Consider the following 19,623-nt stretch of genomic DNA (forward strand, 5'->3'; position numbering starts at 1 on the left):
TTTTCATACTTATTTTTGTTCAACATCATAAATATATGACATTAGAGATGTACCCAAATGTTTCCACCGATGTTTTAAAACCGACCTAGAGGCTGACCTCCTTTTGCCTATGGGTTGTAAGTCATTAGTTTGATAAGCATGTATTTTACCATTAAAAAATGTATAATTATTTTTTAGATGTAATATATGTATATCTAAATATTATTCTATGTTTAACTTATATTCATTCATTCAAATTTTAACTTTTTATTTGTAAAAATGTTAAAAATTGTAATTCAATGTCCAAAAGGGTTTTTTTTTTTTGAAAAAAAAATAGCGAGGCAAGGTGCCTTTGGTCCCTTGGGACACATAGGTCTAGAAAAGCTACCCAAAATAAAAAAAAAACACCCCAATCAAACATTGGAGTGCAAAGTTATGGCCTCTAGAAGTTTGCACATACATTAATTATGCAACCTACAACCTAGTCACCGGGTCGAATGGTTTAGTGATTGAACCACCCAGGTCAAACAAATTTTTACTAGGTAAACATTTTTGCCAACACAAGGGTTTCAACAGAACTGGACTTGAAATCAAGGCCAAGTGATAATTCGTTTAGCTCAGTTGACTAGGTTAATAACAAGTTGAAACATTGGTTTTCACCTTTTTTTTTGTATTTTTTATACTTGTGCATGTTTTCATCTTTTTAATTATTATTATTATTATTTAATTATAACATAAAGGGTTGACACATTTGACCCAAAAAGGTTGAATTGTTGACTCACCCCCAAATAAGAAAACAACTCCATTATTGGGTTGGTTTTAAGTTTGTATTTTATTTATATCATCAATAAAAATAATTATTCTTTGTAACACCTATTTTTCTTTAATATGATTAATTATTATAGAATTCATTGAACGAATGGAGTTAATACCTTAAATATAAGACTTAATGAGAGAAATCTAGTAATTCAATTTATATTTTATGCTCTCACAATTAGAGAGGGACCAAATTCAAAAATATGAATCACTAAATGTTAATGGAAGTTAATATCTTAAAACAATACTTCATGAGAGGAATTCAAATGAGGAATAAAGTGATTATTCAAATTACATTTTTGTCCTTACCATTAGAGAGGGATCAAATTAAAAAATTGGAGTATTTCAATCAAATAGAAAATTAGGGTATTTATATTTATTATACCTGTTCATGGGCCAGATAGCTTGATGGCCCGATATGACTGCGATCGGGCTTGGACATATTATTAGGCCCATGGGCCCGGGCTTAGGCTCGAGCCCTATTATCTAAGCCTAACTTAATTTCAGGCTGGGCTTGGGATTTTACAAAAAAGCCTGGCCCAACCCAACAATAATTTAAATACTAACATATATATATATATAATATAATAATATATATTTTTTCTAACCCTTATTCATTTAAATTGACAGCCTTTCACTCTTCCTCATCCTTGTTTTGTTCGAACGAATTGAAACTTCTTCCCTTTCATAGTAGCGACTGGCGGTAGTTTATCTATCTTCTATACTACAAGCAGCGAGCTGGTGACGATATCTCTCCAAGCTCCGACTCCGAGTACTTAGTGGCCTCCCGTCGTCCCCATTTCTTCGAGCTTTGAGTCCAGACTCTAGAGTCCAAAGTAGCAACGTCCCCAATAGTGGTTGACGACATCTACAACGGCAAGCCAACTAACCAACTCTGAGCTCTGACTCAAAGTACTCAACAACGTCTCCATTTCTTCGAGCTCTGGATCTAGACTCCAAAGTAGCAGTGTCCCCAACACTCCCCAACAATGGTCGTCGACATCTACAATGGCAAGCCAACAAGCAACAACCAGTGAACTCTATTTCCGAGCTCTCCCTCCCTCTCTCTCTCTCTCTCTAGTTCATCGACTACCGACCCTTCCTGTGACAAATCAACAATCTCTGGATTAGAAATGTAACTTTCTTGAATCATCTATCGAACTTCGGGCATTGGGCTTAGCCCTTGGACTTATGATTTAGGCCTGATGGTTAGTTCGGGTTCAGCCTCGGGCCTCAATATATTGCACTTGTAACAAGTGAAAGCCCAACCCGACCCATCAACATATCTAATTTTATATAAATATAATACATATGTATGTATTTATTCGAATCGACTCAGGTTAAATTGGGTTGAAGTTGGGCTGGGTCACGCTTGGGTCGGGTTTAGGGTACCCGATACTTCAATCCAAGTTTAAGCCATGCTTAAGTTTTCTGACCCGGTCCAAATATGTGGCTTGCCAAGTTGCACCCTAACCAATTACTAATGATGATATCCATAACGGAATTTGAAGGATTGACAAGGTTCTATTCGGTTGGCACGTAACTGGGGAACATCTCTTGTATTTATGTATTATTATTCATCGGAGATATTTCCAATACACGGGTTGATGTGTCTGTGAGGTCGATAGGAGGTGCGCTGTGTGTGAGGAGCATATCCCTATTCGTTCTACGAACATTTGGTGGTCTGCTGGTTTTATTTTTTCACTAGCCGAGAAAATGGTTTCTCGCGATAAGAAGAAAAATATCCATTCTTTGGCGGTCAGACAGAATGCTAAATCGAGTTTCCGACTTTCGACCTTAATTTTCTATTTTGTAATGAAAAAGTAAGAAAAGAAATCAAATGAAATTGTTATTTTCCCATTTTTTTTTCCTGTTTGGGTCGCTGTGTTTGGGTTTACACGGGTACCATCTTCCTTGCAGCATTGCTACCTTCTGAAGATTTTGCCGTGATTCACTGATTCTGAAACCTTTTGTTTTTTACTTTCAGTAATCTCACTCTGGCCCATGCATATCGGAAAATTTCGGATAGCGTCGCAAAGAGATCCGGAACCCCGAAGATTCTTTCAGGGCCAAGAGGCGGATCGTTAAATGTGGTCTTTCTTTACTCTCATTTACTTGGAAGTTGGAAAATATCGAAAACCCATATCGCGTTTATTGGTAAAGTGCTCTCTTGACTCATTTGGAGTAGAGATTTTGGTGTTCACAGTTTGAGATCTTGGATTTTCAAGTGATACCTCGTTGATTCGGGGTTTAAACTGTTTAACTTTTGGTGCTCTTTTTGCAGGCGGCTTTGTGATTTCACTGGCTATGTTTTAGATGGTTTTGCTGCTTTAGTTTGAAGTTCCTTTGTTTACCGCAGAGGCGCAGATTACAGCAGATCAGGTACTTCAACGCTTTTACAATCCTTGTTGGGTTGCTTGATTCAAAATTGAAGTTGCTCTGCGATCTGGGTTCCGACTTCCGAGTAGTTGTGTTTGAGTGATGTTGTGGCGTAGAGAAAGCACGGAACTGATGAAAATTCCAGGTGGTGGGTTGGAATATATTTTGTTCGGTTCAAGTGTTTTTCGGAGTAGAATGGTTTCTGGGTATTGAGTACGAAGAGAACGTCTTAGTAAGTGCGATCTATATTCTTGCTTTCCTTCTTGAAATAAGATATTGAATTCGGAATGCTGGTTCCCTTCTGATTTGAGTTTATGATGCCAACGGGACAACGCTTTATTCTTTTGGGGTCTTCTCTGTAATGTAGTGTTTGAGTTGGGTTACTTTGGATTGCAGACGATCGGTAACATATAGCTGATTATATGCTCGAACAAAAGACTTGCGTGTCTGGACTAGGTTCCATTGTCGTTGGTCTGATAGGTAGTTCTTGTGGAACTGTGAATTGAAATGCATCAAGGCAGATTTGCAAGATGAGACTGGTATTTGCTTTTGAAAATTTTTAGTTCTTCTTGACTGGTCGAATAGCTTTGTTAAGTAACTGGAGGTCAAGTCTATATAATTTGAAGGATATCCAGTTGATTGGGGAAATGGCTTCAATTAGAAGAACTTTGTCTCCGGTGCCACGAGCTGGAGCTATGCAGAATGGGGAGGCACATCTGGTTGCTTCTCCCTTGTCAAAGTCATCCTCTTGTTCTCTGAACCATGCACCATCGGGCGGATTATCATCATCGTTGCTTGGTTTGGTGGATTCCCATTCATCTTTGTATAGAATCCATTCTGTTGTGCTTGGCTTTTTCTCACACAGATCTTCTCGGCCCTTGGAAAGGTCAAAATCTAAGGGGCAATCCTGGAGACGGGCATTCCTCCATTTCTTCATTTGCTTTATGGTCGGGATTTTCATTGGTTTTACCCCTTTTGTCTCGATGAGTTTCTCCATAAATCTCGTATCCAAACACCAAGCCTTTTCCTTTGAGCTGATTCCCCCAGCTAGAAATGTACAACTATATGATGGCACTTCCAGGAATGAAGGATCATTAATTGAAATTCCCCCAGTAAAGGACAATAGCAGCATGGGGACAGAGCTGAAGGGGGAGGACATGTTAAATGGGATTTCTGATAATAGCTCTGTTACTGACTTATCCTTTCTAGAATCAGATTTTGTGCATCGAAAGCTTTTGATAGTTGTGACTCCAACACAGACTTCTCCATTTCAAGCCTATTATTTGAATCGTCTGGCTCACACATTAAGATTGGTCCCTCCGCCTATGCTGTGGATAGTCGTGGAGATGTCAGCCCAATCTACTGAAACAGCTGATATCTTGAGGAGAATGGGAGTTATGTACAGACATCTTGTCTGTGATAAGAACCTCACTAGTATAAGAGATAGAAGAGTGCACCAAAGAAATGTAGCATTATCTCACATTGAAACACACCGCCTTGATGGAATCGTATACTTTGCAGATTATTATAACATGTATTCTGTTGATCTTTTTGCACAACTGAGGGAGATCAGGTACTTAATTTTCCAAGATCTTATATCTGTCTCCTACCTTCTGTTAATTATTTCTTTTTCAATTTAATTTTGATGCTTCAAGTTCTTCTGAATATCAAGAATTAAGACCACACAACATTAAACATGAAAGCATGATGATGGGACAAATGCAGACCAATTACATATTAGGCATTCTTTAATCATGCCTTGGTTGTTATATGCTACTTTTCATGTAATAAGTACTTTATGGCGTGCATTGGTGTCTGACACTCATATGAAGTGCATGGGGCCGAAATTGACCTAGAAATGACTATAAGCTGATGTCTCATTTCATATAATAACGAGGTTTATTCCTGAAATGCTCTGGTCATTTATTTCTGCAATATAATGCATGTAAACAATTAATTGGAAGGTATTTGATAATATGATTAATATATGGTTCCATGTATGCATGATAAATTAGGTTTTCCCTAAATGAGACTGCCAATATTTGTCTTATGCATGAGCTGCCTGATTTCAAATGGTTCTCCTTGTTACGCCACCACTATGTTCATTTTTTTTTTGACAAATAAATAAATGAACATCCTCCCGATCACTACAAAAAATGACCTAACTTTAGTTCTCTAAGCTCCCTTAGGCTTTAAGTTTTCTGCTCATCCATAGTGTGTTGCCGCTTTTTATCTTGCTAATCACTTGCTCCATCATGCATCTCCTGCTTTCAAAGAGCCTTTGTTTATCTTCCTTCCAGTCTCCAACACAATCCAAAAGCAATGAGAATCAATAATGCTTTGCCTCTTCTGACTGCTAGATGGCCATCTCCAAATTAGCATGAGGATGTCTAAAGGAATCACCCAATGACAGCCAAGTAGTCTCATGGAATGCCTCCATTCCATATATACATTTCCTATTTATGGATACAATTATATTCAAATTTTTCTATTTCTTAGTTGAATGGGAGATCAGCCTAAACAGTCATTGTATAACAAAGCAACAAATTGTTTTTATGCTTTGTTTTTATTATCATCTAGTCATCTGTAAGTGTGTTGTAGCATGTGCAATAAACCAAAATGAGCAAAGCATACATAATTTGGTAAATAGATAACTAATATACCTGATGTTTGGGGAGATAGAAAGTGTGTTATTATATATAGTGGGGGTGTAGCTGGAAATGAAAAGGAAATAAACAAACATATGAGAAGGGGGGGGGGAGATACTAAAAGTAGATGGAGCACATAAAGAGGAGGAGTTTTTTGGTAGGAGATATCGTTGTGCAAAGGAATGACAATGACAACAAGGAAGTTAACAAAATAAAGAGTAGAAATTAGAATGAGATAAAAAAGTGATGGCAATATTAAAAATGGGAAAGTAGGAGTTGACTAGAAGGTTTGAACTCTAGTTTTTGTACATAGGTAATACACCAGAAATTTACATATCAATATATTATTTTTAATTAAGTATTCTCCATATAAACATAACTTATTTGAGCTATTTAATCTTATCTTCAAACATTAAAGGCCATTACCTAATGTTGGTCCCAGCTATCTGGGGCCTTGGTAGGGGTGGATTCAGTGATTTAAAAGCGCAAGGCGCAAAAAAAGCGCAAGGGTCAATTTGCGCTTGAGGCGCAAGGCGCAAGGCGAGGTGCACACCTTTTTAAGAAAGGCACAAAATTACAAAAAAAGCTAAAAAAATAAAAAAGTCAGAAAATTCAAAAAAATGCAAAAAATTCAGAAAATATTAAACATAATGTTAATAAAAAAATATGAACTTAAATTTTAAAATAAATTTTTTAGAAAACCTATTATCTAAAATTAAAATACATAAACATAACATGTAAAGCGTATTCAAATGAAAATTTAAAAATAAAAGCAAACATATAAAGCATTTTCAAGCATGTAAAACACACAATCTCTTTTTCTCCTTAATTGCATTGCTTCAAGTAGCTAATGTGATGTAAAACATATTGCATTCTTGATTCTATGAGTCGCCTTTGTACCACGCCCCTCGAGGCAAGCCCGAACAAGTCTATGTTAGGGTCTGAAATTCTTATTTCTCATATAAAAAAATGATTTTATAACTTTCATTGCCTTTTAAGAAGATATTTTATTGCAATGAATGAATGAACAACATTAGCAAATAGGACTGAGGCGCAAGGCGCATCAGGCGCACGCCTAGGCGCACCCTGGTGTGCCTAGGACCTGGGCGAGGCACATACCCCAAAATGCGCCTCGCCTGTGCGCGCACCTTTTAAATCACTGGGTGGATTGGATACAGTCCTAACCTTTAGAAAATTTTCACACAAAGTGGCTGCTCTCAGACTCAAACCTGTTTTCTCACACTTGAGAGCCTAAGATTTTACCATTGCACCAAGTAATCTTTTCTTCAAACATTATGAGGTAAAAATTGTCTTTGTAGTTCTAGAAATATACCCCTTTGTCTGCTAGCTACTTGAATTTGTTTACTAGCTACTTGAAGTAATGCAACTAGGAGTTAGACAAACATATGAGAGTTTGACATGCTTGAATTGTTGAGTTCTTGAAGCACTTAGGTATGGCCCACAACTCTCCATTTTTTATTTCACTTTCACTTTGAACTTGTTTTATATGCTATACTTATATATATGTTGATGTAAACTAATAAGCTTTTGAAAATATTTAATTTCTTTTAAAATTCAGATTTCCATTTTTATGAGTAATGTTTATTTATTATTTATTTTTTTTCCAAAAATTTGCATCTTATTTTGGCCGGGTGTGCGCCTCTTGGGCACTAGAAGGCCCTTGTGCTTTTCTCGTGTCTCTTGCCTTTAAGCACTGATTACATACTTGCCTAAGTCAAGTTCGCTATTTCCACTGATCAAAGATAGAAGGTTCATTTCATTCTTGGGTTTTCCAGTTTCTTTTTATGAACATGTGATATTTGAATAGCATTTCTGGTATCTTCAGTATTTGATTGCCTGAATGGGGCATCTGTAGGAAGCCTTACACATGGTATCATTTATTGGAGGTCTTTGATTCCAAAATGCTCCTGGCCCTGGGTCAGGTGATAATAGCAGTCTGCCCTAGTCTTGCTCCTTTTTTTTTTTTTTTTAGTAAAAGAAAAGAGAATTTATTCAAAGAAAAAGAAGCTGATTACAACCACCAATAAGGTGCTAAGATAATACCTTTACCCAATAACTAACAGGGAACTAACAACACAAAAGGAAAAAACACTCTCAACGGTCTTCCTATTTGTAATCAGCACCTCTCCACTGCTTTCTCAACTCTGTTTTTCACAAAAGAAACATGCCCCCTCCCCTTCCAAATAACACCACTAATCCTCCCCATCAAGCACTTCTTTCTGCCCTGCAGCTTCCTCATTCCATGCCTCTCCTCCTTCCCTTACTATAGCTTTCTTCAGCCTCTCTTCTTTCTTCCTCCTCCCTTTGAACTCTTCAAAGGCTCTTCTTTCTGTCCTAGTCTTGCTTTTGGGTGATTCATTACATTTCTTTGGGTCGAGGATCTGCTTCTACTAAATCAATTTTCACAGTTCATATCTATTACCTTTATCTTTAAGGTTATTTTCGAGCTGATTAATAGGATATAATTGATTCAGAGAAATGTTATAGAGGATAAAGGGCCATATTATCCACTAAAAAGGGTCTTTAAATCCAATGGCTTGGACTTGAACAAGCCATCTCCATAATGAATCCACAATTAAGGGATCTTATGATATCTGATGATGTTGCCTGAAAGCCTAGGCAAGTATATATACCTGCCTGGATCCTAGGCAATTGGCCAACAACTAGGCACTCCTAGTTATGATGATTGCTTGGTTACTGATGCAGACATGAATAACTAATTTAATAAGCTGCATATTGTATATTCTAGACTAAGATGAACACATTTGTATATTCTAAAATGTGTATTGTATATATTCTATACCAAAATAGGGTACTATATACATATGTGTTTGTCTGTTTATAAGGGGTGGTTTTACTAGTTGAGTCTTCTAGAGAAGAATGCTGAATGACCAAGGAATCTAACATGTGGCAAGTTGGTATGGGGTCCAAAAAGTCCCATATGTTCCTCTTTCTATCCCCCATTGACGGGGCAAATTTGAACTCAAAAGACCTTCCACGTTGTTGGATTTTAGCAAAATTTAATCAAAATATTAGAACTTTCAATGGCAATATTACTTGTGGAAGAAACTAATACAAAGTAGACCACAGGCTGCTTTGGCCTGAAGATTGCACAGGTGGCCAATTCAGATAATCTCTATATGGACAGTTCAAATCTGTCACATCATCCCTTCACATGGCAGAAATAGGTAGGTTGTGTAATGTGTAGAGAAGCTCCATACTTGAACCAATTTGGAAACTTTCCTAATTGGGTCAAGTAGGGAGTTTCCTTACACAACCCCCACTTTGCCACATGGAGAGATTCTCTGGATGATCCAGACTGTCAATCTGATAGGGACCCACTGAAGGGTTCACCTTTTGTCAAGGCATCGCCTAGGCAACTAGGTTGCCCAAACGTCTTGATTTATAGCAACTAGGCACCTGCCTAGTCGACAAAAATGACAAGGTGGGGTGCCTTATATAATATCATTTATATTGCTGCATCTTATTAATATGCGTGTTAATACATAACATTTTATTATATGCTTATATATCATTTATACTTTGTTTTAATGTTTTACTATTGAAATTTAAAAGATCAAAGGGTTTTGAGGATAGAAAAAGAAAGAAAGAAAAAAGCAAGAAGGAAAGAAAGAATAGAAGTATAGATGGATTCCTTTTATTTTTCTTTTTCTTCTTCTTCTTCTTCTTCTTCTTCTTCTTCTTCTTCTTCTTCTCCTCTCTCTCTCTCTCCAAAAAATAAAACAGAGATTCCATCCTTGTTTTTTTCTATTTACTTTCCATCTTGAATACTTATCATATAAAGTTAATGACCTTCTTTAGCTGGTAATGGATATGAATTGCTCTATTAAATACTTATTGTGGTATTATTTTTGAAAATAATGAAATTAATATATGCAAAAGATTTCTATATTTAGATGTGATGATTTGCTACATTTGTAGAGGAAAACTAGTGTTTTTAATAAAGAGAATTGCTATTTTTTCAATTAATATACATGCTGAGTGGTATATAAAACTAGGGAACTAGCCAAAAGTTAGTTCTTTATATTATAAAATTCTTATCACATAGGTGCCCCAGTGTTGCCCATAATCGCGTAGACGCCTTGAAAACTATGGTATGATATCAGCCCTACATACAAGTAATACAACATTGTATTGGAGTTTTGCCTAATTAATAATAGTCACCCACACTTATCATTTTTAATATAAAACTGGTCCATAAAAAAGAGGTCTTATTTTTCAATGATGTGGAGAGGGGAATATGGAAACTCCTTTCAAGATCAAATTTAAGTTGCCACATGGAAGATTACTGTGTCATTTAGAGAAGCTCACTGAATAGATAGATAGATAGGTAGAAACTCAACAAGAGGCTTATTGCTTCTTTAAGGAATAGGAGAATTTTTGACAATCTAGAGAGGCCCTTGGTGCATCTATATGCAGATGTAAGCCACTTATCTTGATGGATCAGGTTTTATCTGTTATTTCAAGTACTTCCAAGCATGGATGTTTTGTTTTTAGATTTTTGAAGTCAAACATTAATAACCTTCTTTTTTTGAGAAAAGTTAACTGAATTCATTGAAGAAAGAGATGGGTATGTGTGCTGTATCTATTGTTTAATAAATATGTTCCCTAGTTAAGTTTGCAAAGCCTAGATAAGTAAATAGATGTGTCTTCTAGGTGATTGTAATTGTCTATGTCACTTCTATGATTTATTTAGATGCTTGTGGAAATCTGTTAAGTGGTATAGCCTTCTTTTTGTCCTTTTTAGACATGCTGCCCCTAGCAGTATGGGAAAGTTTTGGGAAGATATCATGGTTCAAAGAATAGCTCTATTCGTCCTTCTTTGAACTTCTGATTCATTTGAGGGAAAATAGAGGTGGCAGTGTTTTTCTTCCCTTCTTTTATTGTTAGATGATGCTTTCATCTGCCTTTTGCATCATGATAGCATGGTGTGGTCCGTTGTATCGAATTGGAGCCTTTTCTCTATCTCATTTTGGCCTTTTTGCTTGGATTAATTCCTGAATGTGAATGGTTAATACCTCCAAAAGTCAAATCTTTTCATTAGGAAATGATTTACAAGAAACTCAATACTGGTGAGGTATTGCATTCTAGGGGAAACTGTTAAAAAACTTTTCCCCATATTTGTTTTATATACAAATGCAGAATCAATGGATCATCTATTTTCCATTTCTTTGTTGCAGTCAATTATTGGATTCCTATACTTATTTAGGATTCTGATATTTTTAACCATGACCACCATTTTACTCTTGTAGACGTTTTGGGACATGGCCAGTAGCCTTGCTCATGCAAAGCAAAAACAAAGCATTGTTAGAGGGTCCTGTTTGTAATGGTAGCCAAATTATTGGATGGCATACAAATGATCGGAGTAGGAGATTCCAGAGATTTTATGCTGATATGTCAGGGTTTGCCTTCAATAGTACCATACTCTGGGACCCTAAGAGATGGCACAGGCCTACTCTGGAACCCATTAGGCAGCTTGACACAGTCAAGGGAGGATCCCCTGTGAGTTTTCTTCTCTCCTTAAAGATCATCAATTGAAAGATCTGGTGAAATTCTGTGGTTTGTTCTAAAATCAATAGAATTAAGTCTTGGATTGGGATTTGCAGGAGAGCACCTTTATTGAACAAGTTGTTGAGGATGAAAGCCAAATGGAAGGCTTACTTTTGAACTGCTCAAGAATCATGGTGTGGCATCTTCATCTGGAAGCTTCCCACCCATTCTATCCTCATGGATGGCTCACAAAGAAAAATCTAGATGCTGTTGTACCACTTTCATAAAATTCTTACCATTGCAAGGAGTACATGTTGAAGGATGAAGGTAAGCTCTATCAGAATTTTGAGATTTCTCTCAGCACTTAAACCTATTTTGCTCCTGTCTATAATTAAGGTTACTGATTTCATGTTAAACATTTTCATGTTGTAGGAAAGATTGATTGAAAATAGAACTTTTCAAGCTATTCCTTTACTCGCCTCAATTTCGAAATGTTAAAGATAGCTCAGATTTGTTTGTGCTGATTTCAGTCTATTGCTGGGCGTGGAGAAGAGATTCCTGGTGGATTTAATTTTGCCCCAGTTACATTCAATTAATTTTAGCATTTTCTTTTTTTTTTTCAAGAGTAAACATTGTTTTTGTACAGTTATTCGAGTTTGTTTTCTACCAATCTGTCTCAGTTGCTCGGAAAGAGACAAAGTTGTATCCTACTAGTTAGGAAGGGATGGTCAAGTTGAAAACTGTCATCCTGGATGGGAGATGCAAGAGCTTTAGTGATAACTTTTCCTTTTTTGCTACTTTGAGATGACACGATTTGGAAGAATCTAGGGGACCGATCCAAAAGAAAGTGTAATTTTGCTGCTCAATTATGCCTTCTGTAGAAGCCAACAATTTCTCATTTTAAATGTGCTCGGTTGGCTGGATTTTTGGCTCCTTGCCGTCCAATTATGTATAACTGTCCTGATTCGATGAACTAGTAGAGGTGGAAATTTGTAGCCGAGAATGTTGCTAATATATGGTTGATGACAATTTGGTAAACTCGATTATTTATATTATATCAGATGGTTGATCTCTTTAGGTTTGTAATTTTGCAACTAGCATACTACCCAACAGCTTAGTGACCCGCCCTCATTGGAGTGGGTTGCTTGAACGTTTTGTCTTGAAATATTACTCAATAGGACGGAAAGCAAATAGCCAAATAGGATAAAGGGAAAATTAAGAAATGTACTCTCTCTCTCTCTCTCTCTGATTTCAGGGTTAGCTACACTTTCTCCCTTAACCCTAAAAGAAAATGGAAATTGCCAAAGAAAAAAAAAGACAGATTAGCTTCAAATGATGTTTTCCTAAGCAAAAGTGTTTTTTTTTTGTGGCTAATGCTTATTTTTAGAGCAGTTCTATGGTATAGAGACATGCTTTGCAGAATTGCCGGTGTTTTCAATCTGCTATTTGATTCAGCTGGTTGAATTGCTTTAACCGTTACTTGGCCCAGATTTCAGGTTCAGTTTGAATAAAACCCAGAGAGGTAACAAATGTCTGGCCCGGATGATTGGACTGTTGATCCGTTCAACCCGGTGATCGGGTCACGGGTTGCATCCAAAATATGTTTGTAAACTTCTAGAAGTCATAACATTGCACTCTGAGGTTTGATTGGGGTGAATCTTTTTTATTTTGGGTAACTTTTCAAGATTTGTATTTGAAGGCGCTGTAGGCACTTGTCTCACTATTTTTGCCAAAAAACCCATTTTTGGCCTCAAGTTGTAATTTTTAATTTTTTATAAATAAAAAATTAAAAATTGAATTAAAAATATAAATTAAATATAAAATAACACATAAATTAGGAGTTCACATCTGCACCCCACAACGTCCTACAATACATCCCCACCATGTATTGAGAATATCTCCCAATGATAATACCAGAAATGATGATGTCATCATCGAGAGATATTTTCAATACATGACGGGGATGTGCTGTGGGACGTTGTGGGGCACAGATCTGAACTCATATATTAGATGTAGAAGATAATTATATATTATTTATTGATAAAATACATATTTATACATATCTATATCTATCTATCTATATATATTTATATAACATTGAGAATTGCAGTACTGATAAATAGAAATATGCAATAAGCACTATAAGGCTTATGATACAGCTGTTTGCGTAACTAAAAAAAATCATGTGTGAGGTTGCTTGTAAAACATCAAATCGACATTTCTTTCTAAGGGTTCTAATCATTCTAGGCATTTCTAGCTGAAAGTACTCTCATATGTGATTTGATTTGACAAGACAACACATATCTATCTCTCACCATTTCGCTTTCAGCGATCCAAAACATTTGAGATAAAAACAGCAATGCTAACAAAGGACAACCTTGCTAACAATGGGGACATAATCAAATTGGGTCTCTTGTGTTCTCTAATTGGTTTAGGACTGGGTTTACCGTTTACCTTGACCAGGACAGACTCATGCATTAACAGGCCCATTGTAGACTCCTGTTACAATGTGAGCTGCAGATGTTTGATGCATCCTATAAAACTTTCCCAACTTTTTTCGGAGTCCAAGCTATTCCAGAAGGATATCCTTCTCTTTACTTGTCCGCAAGGAAAACTCTCAAGAATCTCAACATTTTATTGCACACTACAAATGACTGTTGTCCTATTGGAATAGTATCCGAAATACAAAGTTAATTCTACTTTTTCGGATTAAAATATTCATATGATATTCATGTGGATGCATCTAAATGCACATGAATACAAAAAATATTTTAAAACATTTAAAACATTAAAAATACTTGATTGGAACTGTGTAAAATAAAAAGTAAGTATCAACCATATCGATGCTTCTATTACTTGCATATGAAATTAGTGCTTCCCATTAAAATGGGTGATTTACTGCATTATTGATGATTTTGTCATCAATGGGTATATACATAATACATACATTTACATGTTTATTATTCCATTTAATTGACAGGGTTATTTTGGTGATTTAACCCATGGAATGAGTGCAAACCACTCCATTCTCCTATTCCTATGTTGAACTCAAATTTTTCATCAAATACCCTCACTGGTATCCATCCCATCTCCCGTTACATCTCCAATTCTCCATGAAGGGATGATACCCAATTTAGACCTCCTCCTACTCGCTTTTTTCCATGGCTCATTCATCTCCTGCATCCTTCTTCTCATCACCTCCTTCACCTTGATCCTCCTCTTGCTTGCCATCTCTGTCACACTCTTCCTTCTTTTGTTCATCGATGCCTACGACGTCCTCTCCTTGGTTTCCTGGTCATTCGAAACCCTGAGAGCTAATCTTGAACTGGGCTTCATTTTGGCTATTTGCTCGCTGCTACGCTTGCTCATTGATGCTGCTCTGGCTTTAAAACCTCCTTCCTTTCAACGCAGAGTTTCAGAGCTTAAAATGAGGTTATTTTAGTTATTTAACGAAAAGAGTAGGGCTATTATCGTCACGTAAGAACATTATTTTCTTGGTCTTATTTTTTTTTTATTAATAAAAGGAAAATCTTTATGTTGCATAGAGGCTAGAGTTTTATCTGATTCTCTCTCTGCTCTCAGGTCTGTATTCTCCTCATCTGTTCATGGCGTCTTCGTCTCTCCGCTCAAACCTCTGCAGCTTCGCTGCTGCCTCTTATTCTTCGAGGAAACAGAGCTCCAACCAGGCCGTTGTAATTCGATGTGGGCCACGAGACAACCGTGGGCCGATTGTAAAAGGCCGAGTACTGAGCACGGAAGCAATCCATGCCGTTCAAGCCCTGAAACGAGCCCAAAGAGCAGACGAAGCCAAGGTCGACGAACTCGTCTCCAGAGCCTTATCCCGTCTGATCAAGGCCGACCTCCTCGCTTCCCTCGGCGAGCTTCTGAGACAAGACCAGTGCCATCTCGCCCTCAAGGTATTCTCGGCCGTACGATCGGAATTGTGGTACAAGACCGACTGCTCTCTCTACGCCGATGTGGTGGCAGCGCTAGCGAGGAATGGCATGTCGGAGGAGATAGACCGTCTGATATCTGAGATGGAGGAAGAAGGGTTGGGGGGTAGCGATGGCCGAGGGTTGTCTCGGCTCATCAAGGCGTTGGTTGCAGCGGAACGGGTGGAATCGACGGTGGGGATTTATCGGTTGATGAAGAGAGCCGGGTGGGGAAGTTCGCCTACGGCTGACGAGTATGTGGTGAAGGTTTTGAGCAGAGGGATGAGGAGGTTGGGAAAGAGGGATGTCGCTGATGAGCTTGATTCGGCATTCGATAATTTGTGGGAGGGCAATTTAGAAAAATCGAGTATTATAATTAATGACTAGAGTAGTGCTGGATTTGTTTATTTTATTTTCTTCCATTTTTCTTCATTTAAAATGTTCAATAGTTATGGGACAGGGTCTCTTCTGCACCCAAAGGCAAAGGGCCATAGGATATCTTTGGTTTCATAGAAAATAGTAGAGAACATGGTGTTATTTATGAAGATTCATGTGTGGATTTTGATTGATCAAAACTCTTTTTATATATCGTAGATCTTCCCGTTATAAAAACCTCCTCTTTTTTATTTTCTGACAATCACAAAAATCTTTATTGACGGAAAATGTTAAATCGCTATTTTTTTTTCAAAATACCTATTTTACCCTTTTATGAGTTAATATACATTTATTTTTATTAAAATACCCCTTTCTATATATTATACTCTTTGTCCTCTCTTTTTATCCCAGTTTCAGTTTTTTACTATCAGTAGGAAGGAGTGCCTAACAGAGCAGCAGGGTTAAACTTTTTTTTTTTTTTTTATAGATAGCAAGGATAGACTTGCAAGCACATTTCCCCTTCCTACTCAGGTTTCAGCACCACAAGAGCTCTTTAACTGAAATTGGCATGACCTAACAAGTAACAACAGATCTTTGTAGATTTCATGAAGTGCCACCAGATTTGAGAAGAAACCGAGCAGTGAATGCGCAGATGGTCAACAGATTCCATCACCTGCCTACACAAGCTGTAGTTCAGATCCTGAATTTGCACATCCCTCATAAGAAAATTCTCCTTGGTCAAACACTTATCCAGCGCCATGGCCCAGACTAGGAAATTGACCTTCAACTAACTGACAGGGTTCCAGATTTGCTTGGTGGGAAGGCAATCCTGACTGCCATCACTCAGCCTGGATGCTAGAGACTTCACAGAGAAAAGACCACCCGCACTCCACCTCCACCTCCACCTCCATTCGTCTTCCTAGCTAACATCAACAGCCAACCTTTAGCAGATGAAGCAGATCCGACACCCAATCCAATTCCCAATCTTGGAAATTCCTTCTAAACCTTGGGGCCTAGACTACATTACCCCCTACGAAAGCCATCTTACCAAGCAAACCTACACTCAACCTTGCAGCTTTTGTCTCAATGGTTGACTCTACAACCCAATAATTCTACATCCAATATTCCAATGTGTCAACTATAGAACGTAGTCACAGTCTACGTTTGCTCCTCTACCAAGCATTTAGACCATAATGCATAACAGACTCCTTCGTACTTGGTTTGGTAAAATAGCTATACCAATTGAACTCCTACAAAAAAAAAAGGCAAAGAAATCGAATTCAATAAAAAGTAGCTGAAAATTTGGATACTTACGAACTCCTACAAGAAAACAAGGCAAAAAAATGCAAAAATAAACGAAAATAAACTCATAGTCGCCGTTCCGTGAAGAAATCAAACTCTAGGGTAAAGAATGTTGTCGTCTGATGCCGTAAAATATTCTGGGAAGTGGAATAGTCCGAATACTATCACTGCTGCAAAATAAATGAAAAGAAAGTCAAGAAAGTTACAATCACTGTCTGGTGAAGAAATCAAACTCCGGGGTGAAAAATAATCATCGTCAGTGAAGAAATCGAACTCTGGGATGAAGAATGGTCGTCGGTGAAGAAATCAAACTTCAGGGTGAAGAACAATCGTTGTCGGTGAATAACAGTCGCCGGAAAATGGACAAAATATTTTGTGAAGTGGAATATTCTGAGTACTATCGCCGTTACAGCTGTTAGGGTTAGGGTTCGATTGTTCTATGAAAAGTATGGAATTGTAATGAATTGGTTGAGTAAGGGCAAAAATGGTATTTCACAAATAGCTTAGATGATGTTCAAGGGTAAAAGTTTATTTTTACATGTTTTCTGTCTTGATCATTGACGGAAGGGAGGTATTTGTCGATTTTTTCGAAATAGAGGGGGGGGGGGGGGCTTTTGCTAAAATAAAAATAAAAGTATAGGTATTTATCACATCAATAAGTCACAATACTGATAACCTAAATCAAGTTTTAAAATTTCACATTGTCTCAATAATGATACACCGATACATGAATCTTTTATCTTTTGATAGGAGTAGGCAGGTCTTAAATTGACCCCCTAATACATTGTATGGGTTTGGTAATGTATCAAACCATATCGGCTGCTGATATATATCGTGTTGTAGGTCACTGCACCGATACACATGAAATGTTAATCTTTTGAGAGGGGTAGACATGTTTTAAATTGACCCCTAATAAATTGTGTGGGGTTCAAAGGATTGATACATCGCTTATGCTGTATTGGTGTGTATTGATATTTTAGATCTTGGCCTAAAGTAATTGGTTAGATTCATATCTTACTTCTAAACTTCTAAGTGCAAAATTTATTTATAGAATAAATCAATGTAGGTAGACGAGATGAGAATTATTGATTGGGCAAATTTCTTAAATTACCCTTTATGAATTAACTAACTCTATCCTTAATATTTATATATTTTCTTAGAGTATCCTTAAGTTTTTTGACAATTGATTAGCTCTACCCCTAGCATTAGTGTCCCTTAATATTCCGTCATAATCCGTGTGCATGTAACATCACGTGACCTATAAATTTTTTTTTAAACCTAATATTACCCTTTTCTTTATACATTTCATGGTTCAAAAGACCTGTTTCCGGTGATTGCAACCTGGGTTGAGTTTGGTGTAGCACCGTCACGGAGATGGAAAAGGTGGTGGTGGTGTTGTCATCGTAAGTTACACCACTACTTTCTAGGGGACTAGGAGGGTGCATCTGAAGTGATTCCTTCACTATGGCTTGAAGGTAAGGTAGAGGTGGTTTTACTATTCACCTTCTCAACACAAAGTGGCAACACCCCCTTTCTTCAGATTTCTCTCTTTTCCCTCCCTCCCTCCCTCCCCCCCCTCTCTCTCTCTCTCTCTTCTTCTTCTTCTTCTTCTTCCTCCATCGGTCTCACCTCCCCTATTTCAGTCTGAGACCACATCGTCGCCGCTGCAACTTTTAGCAGCGATGGTGGTCTATCACGATCCATTTGATATTAGGGGAAGTGGCGGTGCTCAAATTCCTTCTTCCGGGGATTCCCTTTCCATCTGATATCAGAAACCGAGTCATTGTTGCTAATTGTCATGGTCCAATCTCTGCATCATTGAAGTCGTCGCTCTTGGAGATGATCGTGTGTGTCATTGTCGCCATCTCTCATTTTGTCAATGTCGACACTCCATGGCGATTTGGATTACACCATTGACCGTGCTGGTATCAACAGATATGAAGACGAACTCCATTGAGCATTGCATCTCATCAACAACCCATAGCCATAGGTATCGGTCAACTTCTTATCGATCTCCATTAAAAATCATTCGTTCCCTGCCCTCCTCATTTGCTCAAGGAATATGACTGTTAGGGCCTGTTCATTTCCTCTTTAACTCTTATCTCTTAAGAGGAATCTTTTAACTTTAAGAGAAAAATGGTTGTTCATTTCCTCTTATCTCTTATCTCTTAAAGTGCAATTATACAACTTTTTGTTTTCCAATGATACCCCCAAAAAGACAAGCAAAAACTCTCATATATGGGGTCAAAATGGATATTTGATAATTTTCAGAATTCAAAATTCAGAATTCAGAACAACATTTTCTGCATTCAAAGTTCAGAGGAAAGAAAAGTTCACTAATACCAATATACCCCTTAATATAATTATTGCATTTTCAGATGTCAGGCTTTAGAGAAAACGAACAAGCCCTTAGTTCAAACTAAATCACCTCATTTGCTCAGGTCCTCTAAACAAAAATAAATATCTATCAATACACCCATCTCTTTGCTTCGTGTTGTACTCTTTCAAACAAAACTCTCTCTCTCTCTCTCTCTCAAACAATCAATCGACTATACCCTCATCTCATCATCATTGCAACAAAAGAGAGAAAAAGAACTTTGCGAAAAGATTTACAGCTTTTATTTTTGTTTTTTGGCTTTTAAAAGGACTAACCGTTAAAG

The 19,623-nt window shown here is 37.3% G+C and overlaps 2 protein-coding genes across 7 annotated transcripts; both read left to right on the top strand.

Annotated features, from left to right (window-relative positions):
- The first annotated feature begins 2,561 nt into the window (after positions 1-2,561).
- On the top strand, positions 2,562-12,392 carry LOC104592132 (putative beta-1,4-xylosyltransferase IRX9H). 5 transcript variants are annotated; one of them, XM_088893727.1, is made up of 7 exons: positions 2,612-2,697; positions 2,783-2,952; positions 3,080-3,406; positions 3,571-4,747; positions 11,117-11,366; positions 11,471-11,681; positions 11,787-12,392. In XM_088893727.1, exons 4-6 carry the CDS (start codon positions 3,822-3,824, stop codon positions 11,639-11,641), a joined length of 1,347 nt encoding a protein of 448 aa, XP_088749853.1. In that variant the 5' UTR covers positions 2,612-2,697; positions 2,783-2,952; positions 3,080-3,406; positions 3,571-3,821; the 3' UTR covers positions 11,642-11,681; positions 11,787-12,392. The 5 variants fall into 5 exon arrangements, with proteins under 5 accessions (XP_088749854.1, XP_088749853.1, XP_010249642.1 ...); XM_088893728.1 differs by having other exon boundaries at positions 2,562-2,618; positions 3,080-4,747; positions 11,885-12,252; XM_088893729.1 differs by having other exon boundaries at positions 2,673-2,952; positions 11,885-12,392.
- A 1,979-nt stretch (positions 12,393-14,371) lies between these two features.
- On the top strand, positions 14,372-15,831 carry EMB3123 (PPR containing protein). Of its 2 annotated transcripts, none has more exons than XM_010251343.3 (2): positions 14,372-14,786; positions 14,937-15,831. In XM_010251343.3, exon 2 carries the CDS (start codon positions 14,960-14,962, stop codon positions 15,671-15,673), a length of 714 nt encoding a protein of 237 aa, XP_010249645.1. In that variant the 5' UTR covers positions 14,372-14,786; positions 14,937-14,959; the 3' UTR covers positions 15,674-15,831. The 2 variants fall into 2 exon arrangements, with proteins under 2 accessions (XP_010249645.1, XP_010249644.1); XM_010251342.3 differs by having other exon boundaries at positions 14,373-14,831.
- The last annotated feature ends 3,792 nt before the right edge of the window (positions 15,832-19,623 follow it).

This window comes from Nelumbo nucifera, chromosome 8, assembly GCF_055504915.1.
Source record: "Nelumbo nucifera cultivar China Antique chromosome 8, China Antique-T2T, whole genome shotgun sequence".
Lineage (NCBI taxonomy): Eukaryota > Viridiplantae > Streptophyta > Magnoliopsida > Proteales > Nelumbonaceae > Nelumbo > Nelumbo nucifera.

Coding starts and splice junctions, on each gene's coding strand:
- LOC104592132 (XM_088893728.1), top strand. CDS start 3,822: ATGGCTTCAATTAGAAGAACTTTGTCTCCGGTGCCACGAGCTGGAGCT. Junction 4,748..11,116: donor GCACAACTGAGGGAGATCAG/GTACTTAATTTT, acceptor TTACTCTTGTAG/ACGTTTTGGGACATGGCCAG. Junction 11,367..11,470: donor CAGTCAAGGGAGGATCCCCT/GTGAGTTTTCTT, acceptor TGGGATTTGCAG/GAGAGCACCTTTATTGAACA.
- EMB3123 (XM_010251343.3), top strand. CDS start 14,960: ATGGCGTCTTCGTCTCTCCGCTCAAACCTCTGCAGCTTCGCTGCTGCC.